Source organism: Carassius auratus, unplaced genomic scaffold, assembly GCF_003368295.1.
Source record: "Carassius auratus strain Wakin unplaced genomic scaffold, ASM336829v1 scaf_tig00039765, whole genome shotgun sequence".
NCBI classification, from domain to species: domain Eukaryota; kingdom Metazoa; phylum Chordata; class Actinopteri; order Cypriniformes; family Cyprinidae; genus Carassius; species Carassius auratus.
The window spans coordinates 106,758-126,908 of NW_020526538.1; the positions used below are offsets into that span (position 1 = coordinate 106,758).

The 20,151-nt window shown below is 37.3% G+C and overlaps 3 protein-coding genes across 4 annotated transcripts; 2 read left to right on the top strand and 1 right to left on the bottom strand.

Moving 5' to 3' along the window:
- The first annotated feature begins 839 nt into the window (after window positions 1–839).
- Window positions 840–8,867, top strand: LOC113084134 (synaptophysin-like). Its single transcript, XM_026254782.1, has 7 exons — window positions 840–872; window positions 2,339–2,404; window positions 4,627–4,751; window positions 5,570–5,768; window positions 7,104–7,295; window positions 7,446–7,764; window positions 8,043–8,867. The coding sequence occupies exons 1-6, from the start codon at window positions 855–857 to the stop codon at window positions 7,728–7,730; spliced, it is 885 nt and encodes a 294-aa protein (XP_026110567.1). The 5' UTR covers window positions 840–854; the 3' UTR covers window positions 7,731–7,764; window positions 8,043–8,867.
- A 3,633-nt stretch (window positions 8,868–12,500) lies between these two features.
- On the top strand, window positions 12,501–15,172 carry LOC113084136 (proteolipid protein 2-like). 2 transcript variants are annotated; one of them, XM_026254784.1, is made up of 6 exons: window positions 12,501–12,623; window positions 13,237–13,348; window positions 13,580–13,738; window positions 13,918–14,016; window positions 14,305–14,404; window positions 14,663–15,172. In XM_026254784.1, the coding sequence occupies exons 2-6, from the start codon at window positions 13,250–13,252 to the stop codon at window positions 14,689–14,691; spliced, it is 486 nt and encodes a 161-aa protein (XP_026110569.1). In that variant the 5' UTR covers window positions 12,501–12,623; window positions 13,237–13,249; the 3' UTR covers window positions 14,692–15,172. The 2 variants fall into 2 exon arrangements, with proteins under 2 accessions (XP_026110569.1, XP_026110570.1); XM_026254785.1 differs by having other exon boundaries at window positions 12,521–12,623; window positions 13,243–13,348.
- LOC113084137 (EMILIN-3-like) lies at window positions 14,911–19,754 on the bottom strand. Its single transcript, XM_026254786.1, has 4 exons — window positions 19,204–19,754; window positions 18,340–18,459; window positions 17,399–18,228; window positions 14,911–17,281 (listed from the first exon to the last, which is right to left on the bottom strand). The coding sequence occupies exons 1-4, from the start codon at window positions 19,350–19,352 to the stop codon at window positions 15,330–15,332; spliced, it is 3,051 nt and encodes a 1,016-aa protein (XP_026110571.1). The 5' UTR covers window positions 19,353–19,754; the 3' UTR covers window positions 14,911–15,329.
- Window positions 19,755–20,151: the final 397 nt, after the last annotated feature.

The following is a 20,151-nucleotide window of genomic DNA, read 5'->3' on the forward strand; positions in this document are numbered from 1 at the left end:
CTATTTTCATGTTTTAGCATTTCTTTATTAAAGGAGTGTTTATTTTTTCCATCTCTAAAAATAGTGTGTGAGTCATCATCGTCAGTCCAACTCTGTATGGTTACTTCCCACAAGGAGAACATTCTATTCACACCTTCCTTATAGTCTGTGAAAGATCTTAATAAATATATATATATGAGTTCATTACGAAATTTTAACAAGATTTAAGATGAAAATATGAAGTTCGATACAGGCCTCCAGCATGCAATCTTCTTTAGCCCAGTGAAATCCTGAGTTAGCAACTGTAGCTCCAGAATATTCTCACACTCCTACATCATTCTCATATAGATCTAGCTAGTTATTCAAAACTGTGATGTTTTTCATGTTGTTGTTGAAGACTCTCATGCATTGTTGGTATTTCCCAAATGGCATCTTAACGTTCCACCGAACCACTGCAAAATGAAACGATCTAGTTCAATCTCCGCATTTACGTTAGTGGCCGCCGGATCTGGTGGTCAGTGGTCAATCACATTCATAATTTACGGCATCTGCAGCGCGAGCAGCCTGCCATCGAAACAACTCATTAGAAGGGGAAATATCATATTTGAGAGCATCACTGAAGATACAGCTAGAAGAAGCAGGTGAATTGTAACAGTTTAATGATCTCATTGCTCTACAGCGATCAGGGTCGGTCGGTTCATCCCGCTCGGCTCTTTGCGCACCAAAAACGCCTTCTAGTTCTCGAAGCGCGTGAGTGACGCAACTGAAGCTGCCGTTCTGTCGATTTTCCCTCCCCCTCCGTGGGCTGTTCCGCTTCCATCACTTGCCTCCCTCCGATTATAGCTGTTTCTCCTATCTACGAGCAGGCGACTAACATGGATGTTGTAAATCAGGTAGGGCATTTGGGTTCGAAATGTTTTTAGCATATTATTGACGTGATTATATATGTTTTTTCGTTTGTCTTTCAGTCAGACAGTCATTGTATACTACGATAAAAAAAATGCGCTTATAAATGATGGTGGAAAATTCTTCTGTTCACTGATACAGTATTTCAAGGAGCTTTCTTTCGTGCCATCCTATATTTTCGTTTTAAACACATGCTTGGCGTTATGGTTTCTGTATAGTATTTTATACACATCGGATGAAGCGCTCGATTTGTTAGACGTATTGAAGTATTTGTGGAAGGCTGCAATACATGCAGTTATTATGCATTTATAAAATGCACGTTTATTGGCATGATTTTAAATTACATTAACGTTTAGTGCATAAGCGTAACATCAAACCAAAGCGAATGGACGAGGCCCTTTATCACATACAGATGCGGTCGTAGATACGCTTTAAAATGGCAGCTGACTTCCATCCCAATACTGTCTGTGACTGTGTGACTTTCAGCTATAAGCCCAGGCCCTTCTGTCTCATTATTATTATTATTTATTAATTAATATCAGGCAATATAGGCAGTGACCGAGGAATCGGTGTCTACTGAATATGACACACAATCATATAATATTATTTATTGATTGCTTATATTACAGAACATTGTCTGATGCAAATTTTTGCAAGCGAATACAAACTTCATTCGTGTGTAACCCAATTTTATATATTGCAATGAATAATTAAATCGCGTAAAGAGGAGATCTAAATCGATGTACTACTGATCGATTGATTTATTTATGTATTAGCAAGAAGGACCATCCTCACGGGCAAACAATGGTGTCGTGTAAAACCGCACCTTCCTACGTCACTATGTCCGAGTAAAATCAGTATCACATACCAAAGGGCTGATTTAGCAAATATTTCCAAATATCAATAATGCCGTAATGCATGAAACTGTCACATTTAAGCGGCACATTTAAGATATGTGTCCTCAATTAAGGGCCTTGCATTTTCCAGATTGCTAGAGAGAAGGGTTTTTTTTATGATATTGGCGTGCAAAATGGTTTCAGAAATCTCTGTCGGTTGCTGCTCGGAAGCTCGGGGGCTCGGAGATGGCGGTGACGAGTGCGCAGGCGGTCTGGCCATGGTTCAAGGTCCCGAGACTCACCTTCACTTCCTTTGCTTTCAGCGTCAGAGATATAAAGAATTTTGGACTAGAAATTATGTTTTTCGTCTCCTCCCGTTACTGCTTTGATAGGTTTGTGTTTTGGTTTTTTCGACAGTGGCTTTACAGTAGCAGATGCTATGCGTAGGTTTCACAATCGCTTCAAAATAAATTGGCTCTTTATATGAGCGAAGGGGCCTGTTTGTGCTATGAGTCATCGTGGTGAAGACACATCATCCATAACACTTTCATCTATCTATCTGTCCGTCTGTCTGTCTGTCTGTTTGTCTAACGTTTTTCACGTTGTTTTTTTGACAGTTGGTTGCCGGTGGACAGTTCAGGGTGCTGAAAGTCCCACTGGGCTTTATCAAAGTCTTACAATGGGTAAGTTCTAATATATATATATATATATATATATATATATATATATATATATATATATATATATATATAGGCTATTTATGGTGAACGTGGTGAAATGATACTGTCACTTTTCATATAATAGATGCCTCATTATATCTAAGACATTATGTAAACCTTAAACTTGATAATCAAACATATGGAAGCATTCAACACCAGTAGACTTTACACTTCCTGCACAGTACGCAGTCTGTTGCAAACATTTTGGGTTTCTATATAGTCAGTAATTTCCTCAGCCTGGCCAAAGATTGAAGAATACCCTTATAGGGACTTTAGCTTGGCTTGGGAGTTGGCTTCTTAAAAGCTGTAACTGGTTCCCATTTTACCATAAGCTTACAACTTTAGACATACAGTACACAGAGGAGATTCAGTTTAATATAACTGTAACATAAAAACAGATTTGTGTGCGTTTGAAATCTAAATTACTTGTAAATAAACTGGCAGCAGTAATACATAACATTTCAGTGGGCCTACAACATTACATAATAGTTCATTTTTAATCATACAAATACAGAACACAGAATGGCTTATTTTATTACATCTTATTGAATTATTTTGTGTTAAATTGCTAAGTTTTTATTTCAGTACTGAAGGAACCTAGTAGAAAAATGTAGGTTTTACCACAACAATCGATGTTGTTCCTGTTCTGTGTAATTTGACATTTGAAAATTTTATATTATATTAGTTTATTTAAAAGTGCAGTATAATTTTGTAACTGTTGTGTACTGCATTCATTCAGGCAAGGTAAGTACATGGCCAGTATAATTAACGTATAGCCTATACAAAATTACAGTTGGAAAGATGCTTTGTTTATGAATGACCACAGCAGAGATACCTGGTATAATATGAATAAACGTAAAAAATCTGCACCAGAGTAAACGCACCGTAAACACACCATGAACACGCACAGTTTCAGAGTATAAGTGCCCTCTATTGGTCACACTGTGCTTCTTTACTTTGTACGACGTGAAAATGGCACCAAATAACGGACTTTGTAGTAAAATGCTGAACAAGACTATATTTGTATATCCTGTCTGTACTCTATCTTGCACTAGAACAGCCATCATTCTAATAATTCAAGATCATTTATCTCTTTATTTAAGTAATACAGAACTGTTTGGACGTATTACAATTCTCCAAATCAGCATTTGTGTATAAGCTTACTTTTGATACAGTTGCTCAGTTTAATTGATTCACTGAACCACAAAACTCAGTTTAATTCAATTGGGTTGCTTTCTTTTCTGACCTTGGTAATGTGAGCTGATTTGATTTTGTTTGATTTGATCAGATTTGATTAGTTTGGACTGTCTTGTGTAGTGTGTAGCCTGCCTGACTAATGAATTAATTGTCTCTCTTGGACCTTGTCTGGTCTGGTGTATACTGGGCTATGTGATTTGTTTTTTCTATCACGAGTTGTTAAGGCTTTTTGCTTTGTTTGTACAATAATTGCATTCATATGTGTTATGGTTAAGTTACTCAGTTGGTTATCAGTCTTTGTTTAGATGCCTTTGTCTCTTGACCTCATTTGACTTGTTTGGTCTGCCTTTGTTTAGCATGGTCTACTGTGGCTTGATGTTTGCCTATTTATTTAGTTTCCTGTGATGATTCCTGGGCTCATAACAGAGCCCAGCTCAGCTATATGACAGATGGCAGAGTATCTCAGTGAAATTTAATAGCTTCATTCTCCATTCAGTCCCTCCACCAGGCAAAGTCCATAAGTAATCTCTATGACTCTAAATCCTGAAAGGAAAAATAAAAAATAATGTCAGGATGCTGCTGTCACATGGTGAAAGATGCTTTCATTTGGTTTATTTAGTCTCTATTTTAATTGCATTCATACACACCTCCTACAGTAAACCATTTTTATGTGTAAAATATGGCATTATCACATTTGCACCAGTCTTCACAAATTTCCTCCCTGATGTGTGAATGTGAGTCTTCAGATGAAAATGTAAAGAAAGCATTCTGTTCCTTTTTTCAGTCCCAAACCTTGACCTTCGTAGTCAAACAACCTTCTAGTCACTAAACGTGATACATGTGAAACACTTGTTAAGCAAAGAGAAGGTGCTAACTATGGCAAGGTCATGGGCTTGTTTCATAAATGCATAAAATGATCAAATGTATTACCTTGAATGCATTTGAATAAAACCATCTGCCAAATGCATAAATATAAACCTCTTTTCCAGGTGTTTGCCATCTTTGCATTCTCCACCTGTGGGAGTTACTCCGGCTCCTTCAGGATGAGCGTGGAGTGCAGAAACAGATCAGACAGTGACCTGAAAATAACTGTGGATTTTGAGTATCCCTTCAGGTACCTCTGTCTTTTTAGACCTGTGTGATGATATCAACGTTTTACTTGTTTATCAATATGCATTTACTTTTTCAGGAACAGCTTTTAATGCAGTACAAAGTCAGTCCCTCTGGTGTTTTATTTGGCAGGGCTTTCAAATTATCAAATGATGATCCCCTGATCATTTGCTTCTTTGCCTTTTTTGATGCGTTTTACTATGCATCAATTGATCCAAATGATCAAGATCCCCTGATACGAGGGTCCCACTTCCTAAAATATAACTACATGCAGTATATAAGACCCTTTTATACTTTGTGGGAAAATTAGTAAAGTTTTTTATTACTGTTATTTAAAATATAATGTTTTATAGCATTATGTTATATATTATTCCTGTTACAAAAGATCTTGATTAAATTCTTTAATTGGTAAAATTTAATTGTTTAGTTATTTCCCTGTTGAAAAAAAAAAGGCATATACTGGTTAGGTATGTTTTGAAGCATGGTAGCTGGTTTGAGCTGGTTTAAGATGGTCTATCTATCCTTTTTTAATAAACAATATTTTTCTCTGAACCCCATTTTGAAATTTTTATTAAATTCTGGTGCTTCTGAGCACGTAGTGTTAAGCATTTAAGTAGAGTTGTTTGTAATCCTAAGTACACTAAATATGTAAAAAAATTTCCTTTTCTTCATGATTCATAATCCAAGGTGAACTGTTTCTCCTGCCCATTGAGATTTGGTGTAGTAACTCTAAATTAGGCTAAATTGTAAATGTGCTGAGATGCCCAACTTTGAAAGTATTATGGTTCTGTCAGTAACCCGGTTCCCCTGTATCTCCTTCAGGCTTCATCAAGTGTATTTTGATGCCCCTGTCTGCAAGAATTCCCAAAAGGAGCGTTTCTTCCTGGTTGGGGATTACTCATCCTCAGCAGAGTTCTTCGTCACCATAGGCGTTTTTGCATTCCTGTATTCAATGGCAGCTCTCAGCATCTATGTCTTTGCCTTTGAGAAATACCGTGAGAACAATAAAGGACCACTTATTGTAAGTTTTCTTCTTTAATACATAAGCACTAAAGCATTGGTTTACCCAAAAAAATTTAATCTGCTATTATTTACTCATCTTGCACCACCAGAGACATTGAAGGGGACAAGTATAATTAGAAATGGCCAAATTGTGCGCCCAAATACTTTCTGTTCTTGTACTGCTGTGCTGCAATCCATTAGGCAGCGCTCTTGTATTTCAGAAAAGGTTTAAAAAATAATTTTTTTGTGTGGTCCGTCTCAGTGGTCTGACAGCGGGTGTCAGTGTCAAAATTGTCATAGTAGCACAGTGTGAATTCCAGCACCAAGCGTCAGTTATAACACTGAGAGAGAGCAAGGTAAAATAGAAGTAGTGAAACATTTAGTATTTGACAATTGTTTTGAATTGGAAATATGGTATCATTTACATTATTTGTGTAATTCCTAACCGAATGTGATGAGACAAGAATGTTTAGCATTTTCGGCATACAAATAAGAATCAGCATATTTGCGAATAGTTCAAACTGATTGCTTTTATACTAGAATTAGACCTAGCAAATTCTTCAACATTCTATTCTATTCTAAAAATCTCCATGAAATGTTGATGACCTTGATATGAATTTTTTTTTAGCATTGACTTTGTAATGACACAAGGGTGTGTAAACAAAGATAGAATTTAGAATTCTGGGTGAATTATTGATGTAGCAGCTCAGTGTCTCATTCAACACTAGACAATATGGCAACACTTTAGAATACTTTTCCATCTTTAATGAATAACTTCACAAGAACAAAGTCTAATGCACTATTAACATTCTAGTAACTACTATTAACTAACAAGAAGCTCTGACTAATGATTTAGCAATTAATAGCGCTCAGTTGAAACTGGTAGTTCACTATTAGCTAATCAATAGCTGCTATTTTTTTATTTCATATATCCTGGAGAACTACTAAGAAGTACTGTGTACAGGTTCACAATTAATGTGAATTATGCATAATGTATGATTAATTCTAAAGTAAAGATCATGCTAACCCACTAGTAATGACGCAAGGATGACCAAATCCTTTTAAAGGAACTACTAATTACTTTGCATCAGTATTCTAAAGTGAAAAGCATGACAACTACTAAATTAGTAAAAAAATAACTGATTAGCTAATAGTGAACGACCACATTCGACTAAGCACTATTACTCACTACTTCATTAATCCGAGTTTCTTGTTAGATACTTGTAGCTACTAGAGTGCTTATATTGGTTACTCATGTGTTCTTGTGTAGTTATTAATTAATGATGGAACAGTATTCTAAAGTGTTACCGACTGTATATTCACGTATAATTCTATATGAATAATTTGATTGCAGGATTTTGGTGTGACGTGTGTATTCACCTTCATGTGGCTGGTGAGCTCGGCAGCATGGGCCAAGGGCTTGTCTGATGTCAAGACAGCTACAGACCCAGAGAAGGTTCTAGACCTGGTCCCCGCTTGTGAACAGGAAGGCAACCACTGCCGCGAAGTTAACGACCCTGTCATGTCTGGTCTTAATACTTCTGTGGTGAGTCTTAATACTTCTGCTTGGCCATACAGAAAATCCCCTTACTGATAAAAATCCATTTTTATGCAGGTCTTCCACTGTCTCTTTTGTGATTAGAGCAAACTTTGAAACTGAATTATAAACCTTGTTTTTATTTACTTTTCTCTCCAGGTCTTTGGCTTCCTCAATCTGATCTTGTGGACGGGTAACCTGTGGTTTGTATTCAAGGAGACCGGGATCATCGCACCATTTATGCGCCAACAGCCCCCCCAGGAGAAGCAGCCTGCCCCTGATTCCTATGGGCAGGGAGGTTATGGGCAGCAGGACCCATACGCCGGCTCCCAGGGAGGCTACCAGCCCGATTACAGCCAGCAAGGCTACAATCAAGGTGGAGACTACGGTCAGGGTGGATATGAACAGCAGGGGGCACCCACCTCCTTTTCCAACCAGATGTGAGCGAAGAAGTATCTGAGGAAGCAGGAGATGGCTGGTGAGTGCTGATGTGATGCTTTGATATTGAAGGTTTATTATTGGCTGACATGTAATCATTCATGCCCGACTGGCTTTTTTTGCTTTTAAATTGTTTTTGGCATCCCTTTTAGCTCACTTAAAGTTCATCTTTAAACCTTGTCACTTAACACACAACTTAAATCCTTACGACTTCAATTCATGTTTATTTTGAAAAAATAGAATGGAATCGATCAGTTATTGACCAGAATTTGAACGGCTGCATAATCTCAAATAGTGTGTCTCACCGTCTCTCCACAGAAAGACGTTGATCGTGTGACTCTAGCAGTGTGGTGCCTGAACCCTACCCACAACCCCACACTTCTCCCTGTTTGTGCATCTGTGCTTACGTCTGTGAAAGATAAGAGGGGCGGGAGGGAGGGAGGGAAGGGGAAGGGGTCTATTCCAAAATCACATATAGATGGGAGGGGGATAGAGCGGAGGAAATTTTAATGTGCTGTTTATTATTGTGATGTATACAACTAAAAAAGTTTGATCAAATTTCATAACACTTGAATACTGTACCAAAATATATGAAAAAGTATATGAACCCTATATGAATTTTGAATTGATGATGTTGACAATAGTAATGCTAAACTTGAGAGAATGTATTTGTCTGTGCTGTATAGATATCATTATAAACAAATATATAAATATAAATATTTACTTAAGATGTGTATGGGATTATTTATTATTTAACTGTAGTCTAGTTCAATTTAGAGACCCTAAATAAATCTAATAATAATTATGTGAAAAAAATTCACAAAGCCCCACAGAATTTGTTCCTTGAAAATGTTTACCTCTGGTGGGTCGTGCTTCGGTACAATTTGTTCCATTTCTATGTTGACCTCTTTTGTTTCGGTATTTTGTTGGTTTTCATTTCTTCATGGGTGGGATGGAGCACTGATGCGACTGAGACTGAGGCGGTGGGGAGCGTCCAGGGCTACCGTGGGCAGAATCATTCCTAAACTCATGGAGGGACCACATTATTTCAACCAGCAAGAAAAAACGGTCAAGGGTATATTAAAGCATTTCTCATTTCCTGACTGAAAATGTTGACTCTGTTTAGTACTCTCTCTTTCAAATCTTTGTCTTATGAAAAGCACATGCATTCACAGTACAGAATTAGCGTGGTTGTTCATGACACAATGCATCTGAGTGCTGTGTTGATGTAGTGCCGTTTAAGTTAGAGGATGCTAAAAATAGATCTATATATATATATATATATATATATATATATATATATATATATATATAGACTGGGGTTTTGTTTGTGTTGTGTAAGCACCGAAAAGAGAGAATTAATCCTGTGTGTTGAGATATCAGTTATGTAGATATACGTGCCAGTTTCAATTTCATCAATATTTTCTTGTTTCCCTCTCTCAAAAGCATATGCAGTATCACAGGATTTAAGCCTGCGATATTGAGGTATATTTTCAGATGTACATATAAAAATATATATGCTTATTCTTTAAGAGATAGATGAACTGCTATAGTGTGAAATGTCCATGATTTGCATCAAAACATCACCGGGATGCCAGTTTAGATTATTTTTCTGCTCGATCAATCAATCGAAATGCAGATGATCAGAAATATCTGGTGTATAGCTAGACCTCTCGGCCGGAATCAAGGGGGTCGTTTAAATTAGCTACGAAATGTATCAGTTGAACCATGTTCATGGCAGGTTAACAGATGCAATAAAGTCTTTAAAGTTATTGTTTTGTATAGTATTCAAACAGTATATATTAAAGTCTATCATTTTCCGATGCAAGGATGCTGAGTAAACATCTTATTAATCTAGTAAATGCACCAGATTAGTTTTTACCCATCATTTTATTTAGGGCTGATGCAGCAGATGTTGTTATGATGAGATCCTTTATATTATTGCATGATCAGATGCTCATAATGCAAGCTTACCCAGACTTATAGCTATCTATTTGATATTTTTCAGACTATTTAATTTGCCTGCGACTTTGAGGAAAACCAGGTTTCGCTTTTGGGTAGAAGGCTGTCGGCCTGCTTAATGTATTAGCGTGTCTCTCCCTCCCTCGTTCTCTCTCTCTTTCTCTTCCATTCTCTGCTCTGGCCCACTCTTCCCCTCTTCTAAATGAATATGCTACTCAACTTCTCCGTTGTTAGTGGTGTTTGATATGTCTTGTGAAACTCTCGATGCCTTTGGGTTGTGCTGTATTTAATGTGTATGATATTATCTTAGCGTTTATGAAGATATTGATGAAAATGGTTATGACCATGCTGAAAACTCAATCACCAAAATTATCCAGAAATTCTGTTGTATTGTTCTATGGAATCCACAAAGGAAATTCAATAAAAAATAAGTTATCCTGTTGAAAAAAAGTTTTTTGTTGCTTCTGTTATTTAATAATTATATTTTAGTTGATTCAATAATTAAAATAAAATAGGTTTTTGTTGTTGAAATTCAAATGTCACAAATTGCCGTGTCACAAATTCAAATTTCATGTTAAAGCTTTAATGATCAACAGGCTTACTCATGATATATTTTCCATATTTAAAGTTTTTGTGGTTTTTGCAAGAATAATGGTAGAGCATCCGGTCTCAGGAAGGAGCACTTGGTAAGTTTCTCTTACTAATAGGGTTGCCAGGTCTGTGCATGAAAAGCACCCCAATTCCTAATGAAAACTTGTTTAAGTGTAAGCACACACACACACATTTGACATAAGTAAACAACATAAATAAATAAAAAATATGCATATCAAAAGCAGCCCAGTTATTAATGAAAACTTTATGTAAGCACACACACATGCTCATATCATTGTGTGTGTGTGTGTATGTGATTACATAAAATTTTCATTAATAACTGGGCTGCTTTTGATATGCATATTTTTTTATTTATTTAAGTTTGTTTACTTATGTCAAATGCTTCAATATTTAATAAGTACCTTAACCATTAGGCCTAACTACAAATCAATCAATAATATAGACTGTTGCAAATCAATTTATTTCATCACCAAAATGTTTAATGCTACTCATGTATGCATTTACACAAAATTGCATAATGTAAATAACCTATTAAAAAGCGAAACCAAAATATGACTAAAATCGATGAAATTGATAATTATTGCTCTTGATATTTCAATAATGATCCTTAATTTTTTTTTAAATTGATTAAACACACTTGTCCACTCAGACATCACATTTTCAAAACATTTATCACACAGCATGAAACTGAAGCTCAATGGCCAAAATTACTCATTTAGTTTGCAAAATGCTCCAACACAAAACAAAAAAATATTATAAAAAAAAGCAACATAATCAAATACTTCCATCAAACACCACAGCTTGTGGTCAAATTAATTTATTCTTTCAACCAATTATTACACAATGGACAACAAAATACAAAACACAGCTATCATGAAATTATACTGTTCAAACTCAAAAGTGTTGAATATGGTAAAAAGGAAACTTATGGGTGGTAATATCTAAAAAACTAAATGAAGAGTTAAAATACTCAGAACTTCATATTGGATGTTTTCCCTTGTAGTGTTGCAATGCACCAATGGAAATACCTCTTCATATGGCAAATCAATCAACAGCCCTCTCTCTTTATGTGAAACCAGCCTTTCATTAAGGGCATGAAGAAATGTGGTGAGGCATTCTGTATTGAACTGATAGTTTGTATGTGGCAAAGGACATCATTGGAGATGGCAGCACAAATGTGTGATGTCCCACTTGAGCTTCAAGTACATTATTCTCTAAAAATGCAAATTCATAAATCAAATTATTCCAGTTGCATCTGTATAACATTTCATTACAATACAAATTTCAAACAAAGCATATAAAAATTGACATTATGACAAACACAAAAACAGGACTGATGAAACATCTGCATTACTGGAGACAAACCTTGTTCTGCCAACAGGGCAGTACATTGAAGTTAAAATACACAATGGAATACGTGATTTACCTGTTGTCGTTAAAAAAAAAAAGTCTGGCAATAGATTCTCTAACTCAGAATGGGTTGGACCCTTTGAATTTCATTTGAAACTTGAACTGTATTTTCTCCTTTTATAGTAATGCAGCTACTCCACCAAGTATCCAGACTCCTCTTTCTCTGGCCCTCTGCCATGCTCGCTTACACTCCTTCCATGCTTTTGGTCTCTTTGATCCATACTTGCAAATAGCAGGACAGAGGAGGAATCTTTTAAAGAGGGATGAGGACTGAATGCTGATTGAAGAGTTATGCAAATGAGTTTCACACAGGTGCACTAGAAATTCATAATTATGCAAGTACTTTATATCAGCTTTGAATAAATGTTTTCCTTTTGTTCAACACAATGAATCCAAAGTTCAATGAGATCTGTAGTGACATAGGGTTTGAAAAAGTGTGTGAAACAACTGAAAAGGTCTTTTGTGCAAGAGAAGACTTCTGCTGTGCTAAGAATGAGATGATGAAGATCAAGTGGATCACAGTTTCATTAACCGTGTCTTAGCAAATTAGAAAATCTGCATTGTAGATGAATACTTTTTTTGTTGGGGCGGGGGGGGTGGGGGGGGGGGGGGTTGTTGGCATATTCATTACACTGAGGTACAAGGGGCAACTTGAGTTATGTACAAATATTCAAACCCCCCACCCCGCATCTACAGAGTGAAATAAGACCACATCTGCTGGAAAAGCGTGGACTTGGCAACAAGCAACACAGCAGCAGAGACGATGATAATGTGGAGTCTTGCGTCATTCACTGTAACTCTTATGGGTGGGTGTTGCTTTATGTTGTGCAATAGATGTATGTGGTTCATTTCGTCTCTACAAACGCACTGTGAAAGCATCCCATCCGAGTGATTTATTCAACAGCTTCTTTTCAGGTATTTAATGCATCAAACATATCACAGATTACGATTAAGATTTTAAATAATTTATAACTCACTATAAATACTATAGTAGGCTATATTTTATATTTATTGGTTAAGTGTATATTTAGTTAGTTTTATGTATAGTATAGTTTTATGCTAAACAAGTTATAAAGGTTTGTGAAGTTTGTTGTTAAGTTGTAAAGTGTGGCAACTACCTGTTGACACTCAAAACTAGGCCTATTTTTTTGTGTGTGTTTAGGTGTTATTTGTGTTTAAAGATTAAATATGTATCCTTTTTGGTTTTAAAATACAGCGCTTAGTGTCTGCATAACTTCTTGTCTCTTTTTGACTGCTCTGTAAAATAACATGTAAAATGCTATTTGATATTGCATTAGTTCATAGTAAGAGAGAGCATTCATTATCAAACAGTAACATGTAAAGATTATAACAACCTCATTTTTATATGGTGAAATTTTATTATTTTGACTGTTTGAGTTTTATTCAAATTAACCATTGGTCTTCCATTAGCATACATCTAGGTCCTAGGTCTTTTTTTTTTTTTTTTTTTGGAGCATTATGCACATTGTCTGTTAGTGTACCTGCTTCTTTATTATTTTTAATCAAGCTACAGGATCAAGATGGTAGACACAAAAGAAGATAACCAGCCACGTTCAGCCACTGAACAAAACACAAAATTCATCTGGTCACCCAAGGGGATGATTTTAGCTCTTGAAATTGTAAGTCTGCCCAGAGTTATTCAAGATTCATGCTGATTTCAAATCAATAATGTACTAATCTGATTGGTTTAAAGTAGTATTAAGCATAATACTTTTATTTGATACATATTACAAGCTGTTTATCTTGAGCAAATGTGTGAGTGTGTGTGTGTGTGTGTGTGTCATGGATCAGAGAAATGCATATATGTATACAGTAATTTTTAAAAATTATTTTACTGTTTGTTTTAATAGGCTCTGTGCACCATTATGACTATCTGTAAAGCAGTATCCTTTGAATGTTACTTGTGGGGCTGCATCACAGAGCTGGTCTGGGCCATTCTCATATTCATCATTTATGCCATGGACCTACTTACCCACCTGTACTTATCACTGATGTATTTCCAATGGCTGGTAAAAAAAAAATTGTGTACTCGATATTGGATTGTCTTTCTTTCTTTATTTAGACCAATTACTTGCCCACTATGTTATAAGTGTAGCTTACTCAATACCTTTTTATTCTCAACCTCTTTTTTTTTTTTTTACTGGAAAATACATTTAAACAAAGGCATATGTTCTCCTTCATATTGTAGGACTTATTCAGAGCAATCACAGGATCAGTCCTCCTTTTTGTTACTTCTCTTATCTGTCTTCGCTGGGGATGGGAAATTTCCGGGGAAGTTGCTGGTTCGGTGAGTAAACTGGCAAAGACTGCGTTTGTGGCTGAAAGGATAATCTTAAAAGATTAAGTAATAAAAGTTATCGGTTACTCTGCCCTGAAATTAATATCTAATGGTGTTGCTGTCAAACTCTCTTAACAAATTTTACTAAATTAGATCCTAACATACTTTTCAGTGATTATAAGATGTGATTATGTATAGGAACGATTGATTTTCTTATTTTCTGTTTAGCATTTTATGACCCTTGTGCTTCCACCATTGTTTCTTTCACACTTTTTTCATGTTTGCTCTTTGTTTAAGATCTTTGGTTTGCTGGCAGCAGCAGCGCTTGGATATGATGCTTTTGGCATAATCAAACGCATAAAACATCTGAAACAGGAGGAGGCGACTTTGACTGCTAGTAAGTATCAGCACCAACATTCCTCAATAATCACTAAAAAGTCATTTGCTGTGGTTTTAAGTGTCCTTTCCAAAGCTTAGAATCCCTTAAAGAAGGAAAACATCTTAGAACTTGGATGTTGGTTTCACAAATACACAAAATTACACGTCAAAAAAACATAATTTCTTCTTTCTGTGCAGTTTTTCTTCCATTTTGGCCAGGCTTTAATGATACAACAGCTCAACTAATTGTTTTACATGTTCTCTCTTTCCTTCCCAGATGTTATGGTCGAAAATGTGGTTCACTGAATACATCAGGAACTCCTAAAGTTTTCACATTCTGTATGTTTACAGTTGATAATTTTGTATATTTTTGTCATTTCTTGTTAACATCTAAAAATCTAGATTAAAATGAGAACATTTTCAAATATACTTGTTCATGTTATGAAACTAAAGAGTGCAATTATTAGCCTGTTGCATATTTGCTGTTGGAGATCAATAATACACATTAATATACAAAACATTAAGTGAGATTTTAACATTTTATTAAGAACCAGCTTTTACAAAACCATATATATAAAGGTATAAACACAAAAAAAGAGTTCAAAAGGTTGTGTTCCCAAAATTCTAATTTACCTATATGCCTCTCTAATTCAAAAACCCTACAATAAAAAAAAATATTCACAATATCAAAGTAAGACATTTAATACACTTAACCATAAAATTGCTTAGTAAAAATGAATAAAAGACAAAAAATAATAATAATAAAAGACTAATGATTTAAAAAAAAAAACATACAAAACAGCAGCACCACAGACTGGGAAGACTGATTTTCAATACTGATCATACCATAGATGTTGGAAAGAAAAGAGTCTCCTGAGAAAGATACTATATAATAGTATCTGTGAGGAAAAACTGTATGCACATTATAAAGTGCACTTGAATTATTAGTTACCTCTGTACTGTGTGGGGACTGCAAACTGGTCTCCTCTGGGATGAGCCGGTTCTGTTGTGTGTTGTTCTGCCATTTCTTGTGTTGCAGTTAAATTGTCCCCAGCTACTCTAGTAGATCCAGATGGTCCAGTGCAGTTTTGGATGCTATCTCTGAGCTCAGACAGCTGGTGAGAATGGTTCACAAGGGTGCTATTTACATGAGACAGATACCCATCAGAGTGTCTCTCCAGCTCTCCTCGTATTCTTTCCAGGTCGTCAGCCAGGTGTGCCAGGCCTCCACACTGACCCTCCACGCGAGCAACACGACCCCCGACTTCAGTCACCTCTTTCTGGACACCCATAGCAGTGGAACGGCAACCCTGGAGCTCTCCGGCCACTCTGCGCCTCAGATCCTGGAGTTCCCCTTTCAGACGGGTCAACTTTCGCTCCCCAGTACCCAACATAGATGCCTGTCGCCCCACCAGCTGAACCACACCCTTCACCTGCTGCGCAAGCCTTTCTTCTCTTTCTTGCCAGGTGAGGTTGGTTTGGCCGACCTCTCTGATCACAGAGCCGAGAGACTCTTGCAAGCCACACAGAGACCTGTTAACGGAGTTCACGCTTACTTTCAGCAGGGTCACCTCACCCTGAAGACCTGCCTCCACTTGTTTCTCTGCCAGCTGGACAAGAAGGTTATGTAGAGTGGCATTGAGGTTGTTCAATCTCTCTACTTGTAAATCAAGTTTCCCATTCATTTCCGTGTGGTTTTCGTCACTTCCCTCATCCTCAGTTCCCAAAGGAGCGACATATCCTGTAAGAACAGGCTGTGGAACACAAGATGAAGTGCACATGACCTCTATGGATTTGAGTTGTTTCTGTAAGCGGTCCAAATCATCCTCAACTCTTCTTCTAAACGATTCCACTTCTGTCTCCAGTGTGGGCACAGCCTGACCCTCTAGTAAAGTTGGTGTTGTGACATTACCTAGCTCCTCCACTGCAGCCAAAAGACGACTTTCAAGAGCCTTAAGCTTCCCCTCCAATTGTACCTCCAGTTTGCTAGGCCCTCTTTTGTTTGGTTCCTCTTGATTTAATGCAATGTTCATCTTGGATTCCACATAGGCCAATCGGCCTTCCAACATGCCCTCTATATGGTCCTTGTGTCCACCAAGTTCGGCACGTAAATGAATTTGGGACTCATTCAAGCCACCCACTGACTGCTCCACATGAATAAGCCTTTCAGTTAGACCTGATATGGCAATGCAGCAACCCTCTTCAGGCTCCAGGTCTTGAAGCTGAGCCTGCAGTTTTTGGAGTTCTGCCTGTAATCCTATGGCCCTTATGTCTAGGACTTGCTCAATTTGCTCTTGTCCATCCAAACGTTCCTCTTTACACTGAAGGCGCACCTCTGCCATACGACTCTCGCATCGCTCCTCAGCACTCTCCACACGCTTTTCAAAGCCATCTAAGATGGTCACCCGAGATTCATTCATTTTGGACTCTACCATTGTCTCCAGGGCCTTTTGAAAGTGAGTTTGTGTGAGGTTCACTGACCCATTTGACAGTCTTTGAAGGGTGTTGTTGTGACCCACGACTGCTCCTCTCAATTCTTCAATCTCAGATGCCTTTGACACAAGCTCTGCTTGTAGCTCTGAAACCTTTTCAGCCAAATCGACCAAGTTTGGGAACTGACCCACCACATCTGAACCCTCAATATCTGGTGCACCTCCAGGCAAATCTCCGAAACCCACAGAGGTGTCCCTGGACAGGGAAGGAGCAGCGATAGGACTGGGTCCTGCAGAAATAAGAGCAGTCAACATTCGGTTGGCATCTTCACGGAGGGAAGCACGCAAGCTGTCCTCCAGGCCTGTCACAGTACCACGTAGAGTCTCTAGACCAAGAGAGAGTCTCTGCACATCCTCTTCTATCCTATCCAACCGTTCATCTTCAATACTGTTGTCATCATGATCTGTAATGCATTATATTTATTTAGTTATCTGAACACACTTGCAGCTTTATTTTGAACAAATAAATGATCTAATATATATATACAAGAGTGTGTAACTGTAAATTATAGCTCATTTACCTTGGTTTGTTTCACTTCCACCAGAGGGCGCCTGTGCATTAGGAACAGGCTCTGTCTCAGTCTGTTCTGGTATAGAACTATAGTGATCTGGCTGTGGATTCTGGTAGTCTGTGATTGGCTCATTCTCTTCTGGGATTAAATCATGGCCAAGATCTTGAGGCTCTGGCATCGGTTCAGGATAATCTATTTCAGGTTCCTGGTGGTCTGGAGAAGGTTCAGCTGAGGTATATCGGGAAGAGGGACCAGTATTAGGGCTGGAGTATTCATTCATGCCATTGGGTGGTGTTTGAGGTTGATTCCAGGGGTTTCCGTTGAAGCTGGGATGGGGAAATTGCCCTTTAAATGAAGGCACTAGACCCTCTTGAGAGGGATTAGGACCTTTAAATGAAGGCATCGGACCCTTCTGCATTGGCCAGGGACCCTTCTGTGCAGGCATATGCCCTTCAAAAGGAGGCATGGGACCCTTCTGTGCAGGCATGGGCCCTTTAAAAGAAGGCATAGGACCCTTCTGTGCAGGCATGGGCCCTTTAAAAGAAGGCATAGGACTCTTCTGTGCAGGCATGGGCCCTTTAAAAGGAGGCACAGGACCCTTCTGCATTGGCATTGGCCTGTTAAATGTTGGCATAGGACCCTTCTGCATTGGCATGGGCCCTTTAAAACGAGACATAGGGCCCTTCTGTGCAGGCAGTGGTCCTTTGAATAGGGGCCTTGCTTTCATTCCATATATCGCAGTACAACCAACACCTGCATATCCAGGACAGCATTTCCACTCCAGCTGTGTCATAGTCTTATATGCAACTTTATACATGGGTTTGTAGTACATGCGATACCTGTAAGAACAGACAGGGTGTCAAAATTAGCTAAATGTAACAAATGCTTTTTTATAGAAATATATATTTATATAAAAATGAATGACAGTTAAACAGTTACTAATAGCTTACTTTATAGTTGGGCATTTCTGACCCCAAGCACACTTATTGTACTCTGGCTTCATGAAGGGAGTCGCTCCATCCTGAATAGTGAACGAGACAGTCTTCTCCAATACATATGCACAGTGGTTCCTGAAGAGATACAATTATATAACACTCAATAATTGAAGTTGTCAATAGCAAGAAAACCAAATATTCCCTCTTTCTCAACACTGAAAGAATCTGCTATTTGCTTCGCTGTACTCAATATGCTATCTTACCTAAATACAGTAAATGCACCTTTATATATTAACATTAGCCAACCAGTAGTTAATACAAACTAACAATAAACAGAATTTCAACATTTATTTTTCTTGGTTTACATTTTTTTACATTTATTTTAACATAAAAAAAATACATACACTAACATTGTTTTATAGTTCCACTAACAATTACAGAATATATAATCACATTAAGCAAAATTAATTAATTCTATATAAATTATCATTGTTGTTGGTGATACCTAATGCATTTACTAATGTTAATGTAAATATCTCATTGTAAACATTTTTATTCTTTATGAATTCACTAAGTTTGAGGAGATTTTTGATAGCGCCTCAATGTAAACTAAACATATTGCACCCAACAGTAATACCAAACTGGAAAATGTATTTGAAAATGAAAAGCTTTTAGTGTCTATAGGAAAAGTTGGACAGGTGGTCCTGTATCATATTTTCTTAACTACGATCTTAAACAGCATCTCACATGATGTTGGAATGGAAGATTCCTTTTTATTGCCTCCCATATGTGTCTGAAATTATTTCATAAAATCAAACCGCTATTTCACCACCTGTGCCATCAGTTTAGAGAAAGAATATTTCACTCGTGGATACTCACTTATGCCTGGCTGTTGGTTTTGCTGAGTTGTACTGTGGATGGGGTCCAGAGTAGAGGCTGTATCGGTTTAGCGCAGGTTGAAATGCTGCCACAGTCAGAAAAGAACTCCAAAAAAGGAGAAAACCTTGCAAATTTATCTCCAATAACATGATGTTTGTATATTATCAATGCTAGGGAAAAAACGAAGAAACTAGAGGAAAGTCCCTCTTTTCCGCCAAAACAGTAGCTAAAAAACTTCTTCACCAAAAATTGAGCATAGACCTAAAAATTTACATATGCCTTGTGTTACGTAAATAAAAGTGTGATGCTAGCTAGTTTCACATCTGTCCATGTTGGTCTTAGTCAATACTAAAAAAAAAATCTCAGTGTCTAAAAAGGACACTATCTGCTCCAGTTGTGGTGGTGATGCTGAGATTCCTGCAGACTGCTGGGACTGAGACTTCTGGTCACCTCATAAAACACCAGACCTCATTTACATAGATCCACCTACTATGCCACCTAACACAATTTACACAAAGGTGCTATTTTTGAGACCTGATCCACACAGTACAACAGTGATGCTCAGAGGTTTGTAGGAAATACTTCAAGATGGATAAATAATAGTTATAATTTTGAGTATGAATGAAATAATTACAAAACAAATCAGGGTCAATTAATAGTAATTATCATCGACTGATATCAGTTTAAAAATGAGATCTTGCCTTCTGAAATGTACAGGTGTATGTCTGGGGTCATGATGTCACATTTGATAGCGTTTATATTATATCTAGTCATGGGAATGTGTCTTTAAAACCCTTGGTGGTAAAGTGTCTGATTATTGGCCATTTTCTGAACACTAAATGATACAGGAGCATATGGCTATGCAGATAATCTAAAAAAGCATATGGAGTCACTAGCTGCAGGCTGCAGTCACATGCTCACACACACAAACACAGACACAGCCATATG